At 34.2% G+C, this 16,951-nt stretch overlaps 1 protein-coding gene across 1 annotated transcript in view; it reads right to left on the bottom strand.

Moving 5' to 3' along the window:
* LOC132544951 (uncharacterized) overlaps positions 1-16,951 on the bottom strand; it is a 58,103-nt gene that overhangs the window by 15,320 nt on the left and 25,832 nt on the right. The window contains exons 25-42 of the mRNA XM_060208615.1: positions 16,310-16,493; positions 15,519-15,761; positions 14,480-14,609; positions 13,976-14,160; positions 13,312-13,620; positions 12,096-12,223; positions 10,881-11,141; positions 10,524-10,707; positions 9,875-10,117; positions 9,186-9,315; positions 8,524-8,708; positions 7,933-8,210; positions 4,560-4,653; positions 3,434-3,561; positions 2,004-2,264; positions 1,395-1,578; positions 989-1,231; positions 185-314 (exon numbers count right to left, since the gene is read on the bottom strand). Coding sequence (XP_060064598.1) covers positions 185-314; positions 989-1,231; positions 1,395-1,578; positions 2,004-2,264; positions 3,434-3,561; positions 4,560-4,653; positions 7,933-8,210; positions 8,524-8,708; positions 9,186-9,315; positions 9,875-10,117; positions 10,524-10,707; positions 10,881-11,141; positions 12,096-12,223; positions 13,312-13,620; positions 13,976-14,160; positions 14,480-14,609; positions 15,519-15,761; positions 16,310-16,493 — 3,500 coding nt within the window. The remainder of the gene's footprint in view (positions 1-184; positions 315-988; positions 1,232-1,394; positions 1,579-2,003; positions 2,265-3,433; positions 3,562-4,559; positions 4,654-7,932; positions 8,211-8,523; positions 8,709-9,185; positions 9,316-9,874; positions 10,118-10,523; positions 10,708-10,880; positions 11,142-12,095; positions 12,224-13,311; positions 13,621-13,975; positions 14,161-14,479; positions 14,610-15,518; positions 15,762-16,309; positions 16,494-16,951) is intronic.

Below are 16,951 nucleotides of genomic sequence, written 5' to 3'. Positions count from 1 at the left end.
CTGATACACTAGGCTGCTCAGATTGTTTTCATTTTGTTAAAATGTTATTGCTGGCTTTCCAATCGAACCCTTTCGCTTTATCAATGCTTCCTTTCGTTTATGCCGTTGTGTTTAATTATGACGAATGCGAAATTTCAACAACCTTATTGATATTATGACTATAAAACATAAGTAAAAACGATACCCGAGCCAAGAAGGGTCTTTGGAGATTTTGACATCTATGTCTGAGTAATAATCCAATGGTAAGTCTGGGTCTTCATAATGCTGTATGACGTCAGAAGTGTAGAAATTAAGTCCAATGAAATCAGCAGAGCCTGAAAGTTGATCAACAACACGTGAATAATTTATCTTTCATAAAATGTGTTGTGAATATTGTAAACAGCCATATTAACAATATTCATTCTTTGTCCCCAAGAACGAACAGAAAGTTTAATTACTGGTTCAGTGGGGTAAAACAAATTATATCTTATTCTGAATTTCCTTTTCATCTATCTGATTATGTCACAACATACAAACAATATCTGTATAATTGTGTCATTACGTCTTCAAAGAACAATGATATGGCATAACACATTCAATAGTGATTTAAATTGGATTCATGACTGCGTCTTTCCACTCAGTCACAAATATAGCAAACTTGAACAGCGTATTTCATATCTAATGCTAAATCTTTTCAATTTTTCGTTTAAAATGTTATATTTGCCATTATAAAACCAGTTTTAATACGACCAATTTACCAGCGGGATAAAATATAAACTTTTTTAGCAGCTGACATGTTCCGAGTGACAGAAAGCGTTTGTAGATTTTTAATTTTTTTATAGTTTCAATCCTGTATTATATGTGATGCTACACTTCAGACACTGCAGAACATTGAATTTGAATAACGAAATTGTTTCATGATTTATCAAATTAAGTTCACAAGGACTATGTGTTAAATTCACGCGACAATTATTATTATTTTTTTTGATGATTTTTTGACGTTTCCTACCGTTTAAATATTGCTTCTCTTCTGATGTAAATTGTGGGAGTCTGCTATTTGGAAGATTCTGTGCTTCACTTTTGTTAGCAATCTGCCTTTTCATGACATCCGGGTAATCGCCATTGACGAGAATAGGATGCCCGAACCAGCCTAGTTGGAATTGGAGCGCGCGCTCGGCGGCCGCTTTGTCCAAACGACTACCCTCCGACTTGGGGACAGTCCAGTGACAGTTACATGTAATACCCACGCTTCCTTAAAAATAAGAAATATGAAATATGTGACATATTATTAAATTTACGAAGCAGTAGCCTTGTCAACCTGTAATTTATCAGAAAACAGTCGCATAGGAAAAGTTTGACATTTCAAAATTTTAAAATCGAAAATCACAATTTAAGAAAAGTTTTCATTTCTGTACCATTTTGAACTTGGCTGAACTCCTTTTGATAGACACGATATGCCTTTCCATGAGCCCGAATGAGGTTATGGGCAGCTATGTAAACGCTGTTCCCGGGGCTTGCAATCCCAGGTGCCATGCTTCCGTCCCCATATCCCTTCATAGCCACCACCCATGGCTCATTAAGTGTGATCCATGTTTTCACCTAATTGTTATGCGAATAGAAATAAACATTATATGTCAATATTTATTGTTGTTTTTCTCAGGTATGAAATACAAGTATGGACGTTTACTTTCATTTAGATTTTTTTAGTTCGTACAAAATATGGCCTCAACAAATGTCATCCTTAACAAAATTTAGTATTATTTTGAAGTAAGGAACCTGTTTTAGTTCTGGGATCGTAAGAAAATAGTACACAAGACTCTCAAGTGAATATCACATTTCAAGATACAAAAGAGCCAAACTATTAAATTAAACTGCATCATAGCGCTGATTTGTCCTATAACTCTTCAATTATACTAAGGGTCTAAGGGTTATTGAAAACAGACAAACAAATTCTATATATATAAATATATAAATCTCTTTCTTTCAAAAAATTTATACAAAGTTGTAATTTATTTTGTAATTACTCTGTTTCCAAACTTCTCGAAAACAAATTTGGCGTAGTCGGCAAAAACGTCAGCTATGGAGGCATTTAACCAGCCTCCACCTCTGTTCTGTAGAGCCTGGGGCAGGTCCCAGTGGTAGAGTGTTACCATCGGTGTTATTCCAGCTTCTACTAGGGCGTTAATAAGCTTGTCATAGTAATCCAGCCCCGCTTGGTTTATAATATTTGTTGTTCCGTCAGGTAATATTCGGGGCCATGACAGGGAGAAACGATAATGTGTCACCTGTATTTAACAAAAATCATATCTTTGTCATCAACTTAAAAATATATGAAATACCTAAAATATTGTAAACAATCCAGGTGATTTGGTATTAGCGGGACTAGACAGGAACAGGGAAGTATCCGTTCCATATATTAAAATTTTAAAATGTAAATATTTGTTTAAATCATATTGACTCACCATTTTTGTCATAAATTAAGATTTTAAAAATATTAAATTCATGTAGTTATTAATAAGATATGGATACGTGTAAATGTGATGTTCATTGGATACTGCATTTTTTAAACGCTAAAAGGAAGTAGTAAAGTAGGATATCAGAGACGAGTAAATTGTTAATTGTCAATTGATCGTGAAATCAATAATTAAGCATTGATGTTTTCAGTTATTGGTATTTAAAACACATGAAATATAATTGATTTTTAGCGTCAAAGTAGGGCTATTTCATTGTTTTTAACACGAGTGATTTCTTTTGGTCACGCAAGAGCAACCAGACACTTATTGCGCACTATAACTACATTAATTTGCTCTCTTCGATAATAAACGGTTATCGCCAAAGTAGACTAGCAATAAGCCTGAATCGCTCACATGATCTGAAGCTTAGAAAAAAAATAGTTTGTAAAGTCAATTTATTGCAAACTTGATAAATATATTCACAGCATGCTTTTTACGCATAACCAGGGCTTATTGGTTATTTAAAAGAATGACTGATCTACTTCATTCCAGCATTTAACATACCCAACAGCAGTACCCTAAACCTTTTGGTTATTGAGAAATATTTTTTTTGTTTGATATTTTTTTGTATCGCTTGTTAAAAAATGTCAAGGTTATTTATTTACACTAACTTGACAAGCCTTCACCACCGCATTCTACAAGCACAATATCGGTACCCTGAAACGTTTGTTTATTGAAAAGTCGTTTGAAAATTTAAACGCATTTGACCCACGTGATCTTGAGAATAGGTAACGGTCACTCATATTTAAAAACTTGGCAATCCTTTATCTAAGCATGTTAAAGATCCCAATATCAGTTTCTAGTGCCTTCATTGAGAAAGGAGTCGTTGAAAGGAAAACTTAATAACATGGTATAAGCTAAATTGTCCTTCAGGGAGGTTATGTATTACGGGATACTCCTGATTGTAATTACAAAAAATGATAAAATATAGAAAAATATACCTTCATGTTCTTGAGAAGCTGAACATCATCCAAGTATTTATGGTAACTGTCACAGGCTACGTCACCCGTGTCATTATTGTCCACGTGACCTTGGTGAGAGAACGTATCCCAGATACTAGGACCTTTACCTAGAGAAATTGTGATAAATTGTTATCACTGGTTTATCCAATACAAAGCACATTAACTCAACGCAAGAAGTTCTTTAAAGAGGTCTTTTTAATCGTGATTTTACCAATAAATCGGCATTGTATCATTTGGATGTAAACAAAAATAGCTCTTGGAAAATGTTTTTGTCATAATGATTTTTCAAGATTTAAACATTTAATCCTTGATTTGATCAGGTAACAAATGTCAATTTTGACAAATTACAGATACTCAAATATGATAATTTATTAAACATGAACGCACTTTGTTTTTTTTAATATCAAATATGTAAAAAGAACAAAATTAATTCAATGATGGGGCCAGCGCACTTCCCTATCTAGACTTTGACATTTCGTTTGTTCACTTTGGGTTTTCTTCAGTCGCCTACTAGCTGGTTTTAAGATTTAGACACTTAACATTACCGACTAATTCAAGAAGGGCGAAACATAAGAGCTGTGTGTTGCAGGTTTATTTATTGTTTATTTTTGCTGTATCTTATTCTAAATTTGTATGAAATATACTATTTCCTTCAGTATCATTAAAACGTTTAAAGCAACAAGATAATAAAAAAGATATTGATCTCAAAACTAAATCACAAATGTCATGAATATTATTTCTTTCTTGACGACGATAGGGTATAGCATTGTGTCTGATACCTTATCACCAAACAAATCAATTTCGCATAGCGTTACAGATGTGTGTATTTTTGAAAACTCGTATATTATAATGCAAGGTCAAAGTTGGGCCAATAGAAAAGAACAATACTGAAATAAAACATAATGTCGTAATATATTTACAGGTTCTCTGTGTTGGCAATTATTTCAATATTATTACGAAGTCTGATCTAGGATTGTATGTATGTAAATTATGTGTGACATTAATGACTGATTTTAGGACTGGGTTAATTTACATTACATAAATCTTCAAAAGTTAAATTGAATTTGATTATTATTAAGCGTGAAAATAAATGAACACAAATTACCATCTGCCTGCCAGCCGCCTTCGACCTGGTAGGACGCAGTTGCTGCACTCCATGCAAATCCTTTTGGAAAGGTTCCGTACATGAAATCATTTTCCTGTATGAGGGGACCACGGCCTGACAGCAAAGGAGTTTTAGAGGGCGTGGTTTTGAAGAATCTGTTGTTCTGAATCAATTTTTGGTAAAACCTTACCGAGGCCTTGGGCGTCCTTGTTCGCGCTGGGTCTGTAAAGTTGACGTAGTGGAGACCGAATCTCTCCGAGTATCCTCTCGACCACTCAAAGTTATCCATCAGAGACCAGGCAGTATACCCACGTACATCGATATTGTCTAAGTTAATGGCTGCAGGAAACCGGTATAGAAAGAATGACATCACTATGATCTTTATAAAAGATATGTGATGAAGTCACCAGAAGCCTACTCTACGTTTCTGTTTTAGAAACGATGTTCGTTGATATGATCTTACTGATGAAAACTTGCTAGACTTAAACTTGCATTCTTGGATTTGCTAAACAGCAAGATGAAATTATTCCTTTGAACTTGGTAACCTATGTAATCAGCTAAATAGGATATAACAACAGCACATTAAAGTCATTAATCAAGAAGATGTAGCATTTAACGAATGAATAACATATATTGTACTGCAGTTTTTTTTTCAAAGTGAAAAAAAACGACTGATGACAAGTCATTTCAACTGAAAATGATCAATCAGCAAAGTTTGTAGACAGAGAAGTCACGCCGTGTATGAGCTCAAGCATTGGCTAATCCAAAAATGCATTTCAAGAAAGAAAGCTTCACTGCTTGTTTATAACATGTAAAGGTCGTCAAAAGAAATCAGTGTGTTACACTGAGACCTTTTCCTCTTTAAGAAATTGTATTTTTGCACTTCAGTTCAAAATGACTTTCACTACAATTTTGCTGCAATATTAGTATTATAATTTTATAAAATTTCATTTAAATTCCTGCACTCTGACGTAAAATTAATGTACCACTAGCATTAAAATGTTAAAGAATCGGTTATTCATGGAAGTCTTCTTACACGAAATATTCAGAAATTGTGAATAGGAAAAAACAATCTAAGGTCATAAGTTTACCTTTATATACTAAGCTAGTTAAAGGGTTAAAAAATCAGTGATTCATGAAAGGCTTCTTACATCAAAATTCAGAAATCGTGATTAGAATTTTTCTATATAAGGTCATAAATTTACATGTATTTATTAAGCTAGTTTCAATCATATTGAAAATTTGAAAAATTGTAAATCATAGTGAAAACTTATCTTGAACCTTTGCATAGCCCATATTTGTTTATTTACCTGCGTACTGGTTCATTTGCTGTGTAGTTTACATAATTTTAAGGGTTTAGTTTAAGTTTTGATGGCTTCTTTTTCCTTGTATCTTGTTGTGCTGATTTGCCCTAAACGACAAATTGTCGTATAATAAACCGAAAACCTTAGTATGTCTTAGTTTTGCTTGAATAGACGCAAATATTCCACAAACAAATGTTCCAAACTTGAATAACTTTAAAAGCAGATTTATACAGGAACATTTCAGTAAGCTACTGCATTTGAAATGAACTTGTTTCGAATTTTTAGTTTAAGACATGGACGTCTGCATTAGAGAGATTTGGTAACGCGTCATATACATTTTACTTCAGATACGATCAAAGTCCATTTCAAGTTATATGATTAGGAAGTCATTCTCTCAAGTATATTTATGTACGACAATTCAAATCACAATAAAGTTACAAGAGTAGAATAATGCGTTTGTGACGACTGAGTGACTTGTGTTTCGAAGTTTAACAAGTTTTAAAACGATTCAAAATGCAGAGGAATAAGATAAGAGTTCAGAGATGAAATCTGTGATTAATTGGATTTTTTGTTAAATATAGTTTTTTGATAAAATTTGGAATGGTATTAAGATTATTATTTTAATTAGTATGTCACTGTCTAGATTTGCGTTTATTTGATCTGGTTTATGGATGTCAAGTGAAGTATTGAAATAAAGGTATGTACATATATGGTGTCTTTGAAGCGTAAATCAAGTTAGCGAAATCTGCTTTTCTGTGAAGAAGGTTAGAAGCTTGCAAGGTTAAGCAACGACGTCAGCAGTAGGATCAAAAGCGATTTCTGGGAATAAGCAACAAAGAAACAGGCAGGTTTACCACAAGCTTTTTATACTTTTTTCTTCTTTGATACAATAGCGCTATCAGGTGTGAGATGACTTAGCTCAGCCATTTCCCATTAATTCCATTAATCAAAACATATCCAAGTTATATTCTGTAAGTAAACACAACGATATATAAGGAAGTATATGCAAATTACAAATACCAATTGTTGAATTGTTTCCAGTTTCAATCAATTCTTTATTTATCATGATCTGACATGAATTTTCAATACAACACTCTCTTGATTGCTTCTCTATAAACAGACATGGTAGATATTATCATTTACTTGTAGGTTAAGTACATTTTAAATGAAGATATATGAAACGGTTTTCAGAATTAAATAATTCAGTTAGCCATGGTCTTTACACGTTATTATGATACCAATCATAATACTTCTGGAGTTATCTCTGTCTCAGAAACAAACTGCTGATTGCTTAAGAAGTTCTGGTATGAATATAATTTTGGTATGAGCACCAAAAGCATGACAAACAAATCATACAGGAGACAGTGTTAAAACACAGTTTATATTATGCTGATATACTGCTGTAATATTTACTTAATAAAGCCGCAAAACATATTTACATTGTACTAATTTATATCAACTATTCACACAGTCTCGATAAATACAGAAGATACAGGTTTACCATATTCAGCTATTTGCACCCGGAGCGATGAATGGCATATAATATCAAGACATGTTATAATAGAAAAAAGAAAAAAATGCCTACTAACAACTTTTTGTATATTTAGACATGAAGAACATCTTAATAAATGTATTTTAAGAATTGTTGAATTGGGTGTATGGTTTGATGGTAGATAAAAAAATTGTCACTTTGTGACTTGCATAGCAAAATGGTCATACCGTGATTTTGGTTTAATACATCAGAGACGTATGCAATAGAGTAATGCTATTAAAAGCAAAGTTTTCATCTTCCGGTATATCTTTGCAATTTTACGTTTCCTATTTTTCTTCATTCGTGAGGAAAACTAGATACATGGATAAAACTCTTATTCTTTCAAGAAGAATATCCCCCTTGCCTTCCTTAATGTACATGACGCATTGCTTCTTTTTTCCTGCTTGTCTCCCTAAAACTCTTCAAATTGTAAACTTTTTATTACATACAAGTGAAAAAAATATCATATACATAGATAATTAACACGTTTTGTCACAGTGTTCGTAAGAAATCTAAGTCCTAGGAAGAGTCCAGTTACCATAAGTAATGGTATTTGATGTAAAGATCTTGACCCTGATATACTTTTCGGCGTGGTTGGTGCTATTTGAGCAGTCGGCAACAGTCGGTAAAATCCGTTATCCTGGATGAGCTGTCGGTAATACTGGACTGAAGCTTTAGGCGTACGGGGTCGTTTCGGGTCAGTGAAGTCGACGTAGTGGAGACCAAATCTTTCGGCATATCCTCGCGACCACTCAAAGTTATCCATCAACGACCAGGCAGTGTAACCGCGCACGTCAACATTGTCTATGTGAATGGCTGAAGGGAACCGATTTCATAATTAGAAAAGAGCATTTTAGTGTTTACATGCATTTCACTTGAACTCTTAGTTTCTAAAATGTTGGCACCCAGTGTTTCTAGCTGGCCTTGAAACAAAGTCATGGAAAGCAAAGTGTGGTTATAAAGCAAACTTGTCTTATCTTTATGAAAGAAAAGCACAAACAAATAGTTAAAAGCAAATATTAAAGCAACAAGCAGCCTCCACCCAGTAAAAAGCAATGTTCAAGGTTCAATAACATTATTTAATTAAATTCAAAATTCAACGATTCCAAAATCGATAAAATATACGAACCTTTCAGGACTTCATTGATGTAGTGTTTGTAGTAGAATATTCTATGATCATCAGTCAAGGAGCCGTTTCTGTCGGAGACTCCATTCTCCGTTACATAAACCGGTACGTCACCATAGTGGTTCTTGATCCAGTTCAGCATGCGACGTATTCCAAACGGAGTGACCGTGAGCCAGGATGATCCGGATCTGATTTTAAAAAAAAAATAAAAAGTGAATGTAGTACTACCACAAAAACACTAAATAGGTTATGCCCGTATATTCAAGTCTGATCTACAACAGCATGAACAAATCAAACATAATTCTAGTATTCGAATCTCGATGTTTACAATCGCGGATAGTCTTGTTTACCATACCAAACCCGCATAATCACAAACGATTAGTTCTGTGTTAGATAAAAGCGTGTAAATATATACGTATATTTATATAAGTCAGGAATGATCTTTCAACAAGTGGACATCCATAGAGTGGTTTAGATATAATAACCCAAGCCAGGAAGGATCTTTCAACAAGTAGACATCCATAGAGTGGTTTAGATATAATTACCCAAGCCAGGAAGGATCTTTCAACAAGTGGACATCCATAGAGTGGTTTAGATATAATTACCCAAGCCAGGAAGGATCTTTCGACAAGTGGACATCCATAGAGTGGTTTAGATATAATTACCCAAGCCAGGAAGGATCTTTCGACAAGTGGACATCCATATCAGAATAATAATCACGTGCATATGTCTCGTCCAGGTAATATTCTGCCAGATTAGACGTGTAAAAGTTCAAACCCACGAAATCTGTGGCTCCTGAAATGAGATAAACTACAGTTACTGTACTAAAATGTATTATGATCGAGAAGGTGTTTATTTACCGTAAAATCATTCATTTTGGTGGAAGATAAATTTTCATTAATGAGGTATGTACTCTTGATCCATGAATACATTTGCCCACGAATTGTTAAATAAGTGTAGGTAAATATATTGAGCTATATTATCCACGAAACAAATAGTCCACAAACTAGCATTTAAACACAAAATCACGAACATTGAGCCACATAAAAATATGTGATCTTAGAGAATCGATTTTTGTCAATGGAAAACATCCAGAAAATAGATATATTGAAGGTATCATTGACGAAGACAAGCTTTGCCTTATTCATAACTTAAATTTACCTCACTTCAACTTTACTTCAACCTTTCGGTCATACTTCAAACACTTGAACTAACGGTATCGCTCCGACATGAAGTTGACAATTCGTTTTTGAAAGTGTACCTAAACGAAAGGTAGCGAACTCTTCTAATAACACAAATTTGGTGAGTGTCTTCTTACAAACTAGAGAATTAAGGGATGCGAGTTATAACGTACCCTGTAAATACTGTTTCTCCTCTAGTGTAAACTGAGGCAGTCTGCTTTTTGATAAATTCTGTGTCTCACTCTTGTTCCCGATTTGCCATTTCATGACGTCTGGATAATCACCATTGTTCAAAACTGGATTAATGAACCAACCGAAATGGAACTGGAGGGCGCGTTCGGCTGCTTCTCGGTCGGAGGGAACATTCTCACTTTTCGGTACTTCCCAGTCACAGTTACATGTGATACCAACCTTCCCTGGAAGCAGATACACATACTCACCATTACACGTAAACATGAACATTTTTGTTTTCTGTTTGTATTACTGAACTTCATCAGTTTTTAGCCAATACGTTTAAAACTGATACTCATGATTCTAATAACTTTAGTAGGAGTACACCTTGGAACCATTTACTAGTACTGAACGATGACCTATCGAGTGAGTCAAAATTCCTTTCAACTCTACGTGTTCTCATCTTCGACCTATGGACTTGAACATCGACAAATTCTATCTAAATGAAATTGAATTTGAATATATTTATCTCTAAAATATGTGATGATTTAATTTTTATTAAGAATTTAGAAAATAAACATTATATGTCTTCAAAATGTGCATCAAACATTCAAACAATATCTTGCTATACAAAATCTTATGCATACGTACCACGTTGGATTTGCTTAAACTCTTTTTCGTAAACCCGGTACGCCATGCCATGGGCCCTAATGAGATTGTGAGCGGCGACGTATACCCCGTCCCCAGGGCTAACAAGTCCCGGGGCTTTGATACCCTGCCCGTACCCTTGGAGAGACACCACCCATGGCTCATTCAGTGTTATCCATGTCTTTACCTGTGAAATATTTTTTGAATTAATTGGTTTTGAATCTTTTGAATGTTGTAACATTTTTTTTAAGACGGTTCCTCTTAATATTAGGTTCACTGAATAAAACTTTTACAGATTTTTCAAGATAATTTCAATCTTGCAAACAAATCCTATAGGAGTTCCAAACTTTTTATGTTTACCCTGTCTCCGAACTCCCTGAAGGCTAGTCTGGCGTAATCGGCAAATAGTACAGGTATTAAGGGATTAAGCCATCCTCCATCAAGGTCCTGTAGGGCTTGAGGCAGGTCCCAGTGGTAGAGTGTGACCATTGGTGTGATGCCAGCGTCCATTAGGGCGTCTATCAGCTGGTTATAATAATCTAAACCCAGCTGGTTAACGTTGTTAGTAGTTCCATCTGGCAATATACGTGGCCACGACAAAGAGAAGCGATAGTGCGTAACCTACGAATTAATGACAAAAACATCGATGATAATACAACATGTTTCAGATTTTGGAAGAAAACTTTGGATTAACACTTATGGGCGAGACAGAAGATTGTACAAAAGACACAAGAGAATAAAACCATTTAATGATTTAGAATTAAATATAGTAGAGCTAAAAAAAAAGAATTAAACTGCATCATACAGCTGTTTTGTTCTTCTAGGACTCGTCAGTGATGCTAAGAGTCTAAATTTTGAAGCCTAGGAGGCTACTAAGAAAATTTCAAATTGTTCAAAGGAAAAGTCAAAATTAAGACAGAGAGGTGTAGCAGCCCCATGATTAAATAAATTTCGTAATTTTCATACATCAGATAATTTTAGAATAGCGTCAAGTACATGTGTATCTTTTTAATCGTGCCACTATTCAAGATAATTATAACGTGTCTTCCTGGAACTCGTCAGTGATGCCAAGAGCTCAATTTTGAAGCCTACGGGGTGACTGAGGAAAATCAAAAGTAATCTAGATGAAGGTCAAAATCTAGAAATATAGCGGTAACACTGAATTCGTCATTCGAAGTAAACTGGAAAAGGATTTTTTGTAGCTAAACGTTGGCTTAATTTGTTCATTTGTGTTACATCACAAAAAACACTTGTTTTAATTGCTGCAGATTCTAACAACAATCTCGCATCTTTAAGAACATATTATATGTTTATTTGTAAAACCAGTGATGTCTTCAGTCAAAGTAACGGAGGATACTAGATACATTAAGAAGATGTTGCAGATGAGACACTTGTACATATGAAAATCTGAGGTGAAAAAAAATAGAAACATTTCTAAGCGCTTAAAAGAAATATGTGAAAAAACAAACATTAATTCGTATCAGATTAAGGATATTCATATCGACAGTGGTATGTTATTTGCCAGTTTTCCGTTTGTCACTTAAGACACATATTGTTTTTCCCTATCTAATATACCTTCATATCCTTAAGAAGCTGCACATCTTCCAAGTATTTATGGTAACTGTCACAGGCCACGTCACCCGTGTCATTATTGTCTACGTGTCCTTGATGAGAGAATGTGTCCCAGATACTTAGTCCTTTTCCTGTAATAAAGGTAGAATGAAAGAAAAAATTGTTCAGTCATGCAAATATGGATAGCGAAACGGATATACTTTCCATTGTAGATTTAATATCATATCAAATCATAGTAGATAATAGAGAATATAGTTTAGAATCTTCAGTTTTCTTTTTGTATCGTCAATTAATTTCACATTCATCTTAATGATATTCTTACAAATGCGTCAGTACTAAGCATATGGATTCTACCATTCATTGTTTCAACATAAATATCTGTTCATAGCTTAATAAGATACGATACTGAATACATTATGCGCCATACCTGTATGACAACTTCTTATATAAGAAAAAAATAAAAAAAGAAGAAAACTTAACAAAAACAACAGAGATTGGTAAATAAGTAGTACATCCCAATACACACGTTTGTCTCTCTTGAAATGGTTTTCCTTCATGTTATGTGACGCTGATATTTTACAAAAGGGACGGGACATCATTATACTACAATTTTGAACAGTGAAACTAATACTACAATTACACTTTCATGGCTGCTTCTTAAAGTAATGAATATCTGCATGCGAGCAACTCTATGAAATGTGAATTTACAGTACCGTCGACAAGAATAGATTGTACTCAGATTTGACAATTTTCGCATAAAATCTTAACGTTTAGGAGGCATGTCGCCTAATCGTAACGTTTTCCATAATTGTGATATTTTGTGATGAACAAGATACTGCCGTTTAATAATGACCTTGACCTTCGTCTAAAAACAATTATAGTTTAATCAAGGCTTGTGGTAATCGATAATCAGAATATGTACGAGGCGTGACATCATATGATTTGGAAACAGAAATAATGTAATGAATGTGACATGTAATTGTAATTGAATTGTAATTGTAGATTGTAATCTTTTTGTGAAAAATCCATCACCATGTCCTTCAAACGGATGGTACAACTGCCAAATAGTTAACAAAACATACCTTTACAATCGATCCTTTTTTGGACCGGAAAGTAAATTGATATCCTTAAATAGTTTCTTTATAGGGCATTATAACGTGTCTTTACTTTGTAAATTGTAAAACTGTAAGGTGTTTCAAAAGACGCTCGATATATTTACCATCTTCGTTCCAGCCACCTTCCACCTGATAAGCTGCTGTGGCAGCACTCCACGCAAAGCCTTCTGGGAACGTTCCATAGTAAAATTCGTCCTGGTATGGCAGTGGGTCCGGACCTTTAAAAAACCCATTAGCTCTAACCATGTTCCGGATAAAGTTTGCGGATTTTTTTGCGGTTCTTGTACGATTAGGATTTGTGAAATCTACATGAAACAGTCCAAACTTCTCTGTGTAACCGGCGTTCCATTCAAACTGATCCATCAGTGACGATACAGAATATCCACGTACGTCAACACCATCAAGGTTAATGGCTGCAAAATGAAACGCAAAGTAATGTATCGTAACAACTACTGAAATGAATTATTTTGGAAAAATACTGAAAACAGGTAAATAATGGTCGCATGCAAGAAACCACTTCATACGGGTTATGGATTTGTTTTGATTCACTCAAAATGTTTTGTAAACTCTGTTTTGGAAAATGGTAAACTTGGGTCTGGATAGATACGTAAAAATGAGGATTTGTACTGGATAAATTTCGTTGATGCGGAAATTAATGTATTTGAAAAATTGATGCTAACGTTGGTCTGTAAGGAAAACTTGCTCATTGGATCATTTTGATAAAAATTGAATTGACAGCCAATAGCTTTTATGTTCCGTTTTACTTACCCTTGAGGACCTCGTCAAGGTGATCCCTGTGGTACTTGACACGGTTGTCATCCTCTAAAGAACCATCCTTGTCGGACACCCCATTGTCCGCAACGTACACTGGTACATCCGGGTACTTAAATTTTATCCAACGCAACAGCTTTCTCATTCCAAATGGTGTCACACGTAACCATGAGGACCCGCTCCTGTAATAAAAGGAAACAGAGTTGGTTTAATAAGATCAACTTTAAATACGTGGGGCAATGAAGTATGTACAAAATTATTAAAATTATTTTCTATTTCACAAAGACTTTATCCTTTCTAATTTTACTTTAAAAGCGTTGTTTCCTTTTCGAATACTAGTTTCAAAAATTTGAATAATGTTTAAATAATTTTTTAAGAATAGCATCACTGCCAATGCCTTTCGAAGAAGTTATTTAAATAGTGCAGCCTAGTGTAACACTAGAAAATATTATTTTAACAATGATTAAAGAAGTGTCGTTATCTAGTTAACATGTAGCTTACTTTGGCCAGGTTTCATTTACTTCGGTTTTGAGGTCTTGGTCATCAAAGTAACTTGGGGATGACACGGGCTGCTGGTAATTACTGACAAGTCTTGACGTGTAGAACGAAATACCAAGATAGTCAGCAGAGCCTGAATAATGCAGGATGTTACGGTATATCTTAAATCTCAAGACTAAGCCATCAATTTCTCGTTTATAATGCAGAAATAATGGACAATAAATATAAGCGACACGTAAGTACATATTATTCATATTTAGATGAATATTAATACACGGATATATTCCAATTGTTCAGATCTAAAACATAATCAAATATCAAATGTTATGGACGTTTTTAACTGGCCAAGTCCATGTTCTTGAATAAAATTTGCACACTCTAAACTTCATGCATCATTATAAGCCAAAGGGGCTAGGATAAGCTTATCTGAATACAGTTGTGAATAAAACAAGACACGATACAAAGAACCTCGTGGTTTAAACTTACAAATACAATACAAACGTTCAAGAGTGTATTTTTTTTTATCAAAATCCCATAAGAAATCAAGCCATAAGAGGGAAAGAAAAAAAAATAAATAATAAAAAAAAAAAAAAAAAAAACGGAGACCCTAAAATCCTGAAATTTGAACTCTTAAGTGATATCATGGTTATGGTGTTTTTATATGTGAACGTGAAGTTTCATTGAAATCCCTAAATGAATGAAGCTGCTGCAGAGCAATAGAGTTAAAGATTGTACAAAGACACAAATTAATAGTACCATTTGATACAAATTTGAATAAGACGTAGTAGAGGCAATTAATGAATTGAACTGCATCATACAGCAGTTTTGTCCTTCTAGGACTCGTCAGTGGTGCTAAGAGCCACTATTACAATAAATCAAAAACGAGGCACAATGTTCAATGTTTTTTTCCAGAATTATATATAAAGGAGAAAAAACAGAGGATCAGTTTTCAAACGCCTTCATAGAATTGGAATCATTCAGTACATAAGGTGGTATTTCGATGAAGAAATTACCAGTCCTGGGAAGAACTTTACTACACTACCTTTAATCATGTGTTGTTCATCAGAAGTAAACGTGGGTAGCCTACTGTCCGTTAGGTTCTGTAGATTACTTTTCATTTGGATTTGTGCTGCCATCACTGGCGGATATTGTCCCGACAAGAGGATGGGATCAGCGAACCATCCAAGATTAAAATCCAGATACCGTTCGGATGCCAACACATCAAAAGGGTTGAATGTCTGTTTTGGCTCAGCCCATTGAACGTGTAATATGATTCCAATCGATCCTGTGAAATGAGGTAACAATTATGTCAACATTCATTCATCATGAACAAAACATATTAAAAAAAAACAAAAGAAAAAACAAAAAAACAAAAAAAAAAAAAAAAAAAAAAAAAAAAAAAAAACAATATAAAACAAAAACAAAAAACAATGAAAATACCAACATGGCAACAATGATAATTCAAATTTAAATTCCATAAAACTAGGGCAAAATATGGTCAATAGAAAGAAATGCATGTAAGTCTCCGTTTTAATTTTATCCATACATCTTGAACTTGAATAAGTTATAATTAGCTTTAAAAAGAAGGCGTTATCGATCTATACCGTTATCTTATAAAGGCAATGCGGGGTGACGCGCAGTCATCCATATTAAATTCTTCTTAATTTGTTGATCAAATAAGATCAAGTTTGATCCTTGACCTTCTAATCTTCACCATTGACCCAAGTTATTCTGGCCACTAGCAATTTAAAGGAAAAAGAGCTTGGAATCAATTTTAAAAACTATATAAAATCCTTATAATTTTCTGCATTGGTGTTTGGGGTTTGAACTAACCGTTTTGCTTCTGTCTGAATTCCGTATCATATAAATGGTAAGCTTGAGCATGTGCCTTAATTAGATTGTGGACGGCTGTATAGACATCTGTACCGATTCCGGATACCTGTGGCGGTGACGAAGCGGTACCGTATCCAGATACAGCAAACGTGTGTGGATCATCCATAGTGTACCACATCTTAACCTGTGTAGAACAAAGCAAGAGTGTATATTTCTGTATGGAAGATGTTTGGGTGCATCTCACATTGGTTGACTTTATAAAATAAATAATGATTTGCACAAGTAGCAATGGTGTGTAAGCACTTGTAGTCATGTGACACTTTTTTCCAATTTTCAATGCCTGTTTCATTTTACTTTTTTATTATATGATATCTAAAATAGTGGCATATAAACAACGTTGTACCATCCCCCTAAGATTTCATGGCGAAAATTGAACTGATGAAATATAACTGGCAATGAGTTACATGAGTCACTGCCCTTATATGGCAAAAACAATATGTCCTTGCTTTGTTAAAATCAATATCGAAAACGTACATGACGAAATGAACCCGTCATTAGCATGATATATTGTGGGATCTTCGTTGAATGAAATGGTAAAAACTAAAAGCGAAGTCTTAATATGTAGCACTTTTGACATATGAC

The sequence above is a fragment of the Ylistrum balloti genome, unplaced genomic scaffold (assembly GCF_031769215.1).
Source record: "Ylistrum balloti isolate Yb309-2 unplaced genomic scaffold, AGI_CSIRO_Ybal_v1 Utg369816, whole genome shotgun sequence".
NCBI classification, from domain to species: Eukaryota; Metazoa; Mollusca; class Bivalvia; order Pectinida; family Pectinidae; genus Ylistrum; species Ylistrum balloti.
Note: the sequence above shows the minus strand (reverse complement) of the source record. Positions and strands in the feature narration are given on the sequence as shown.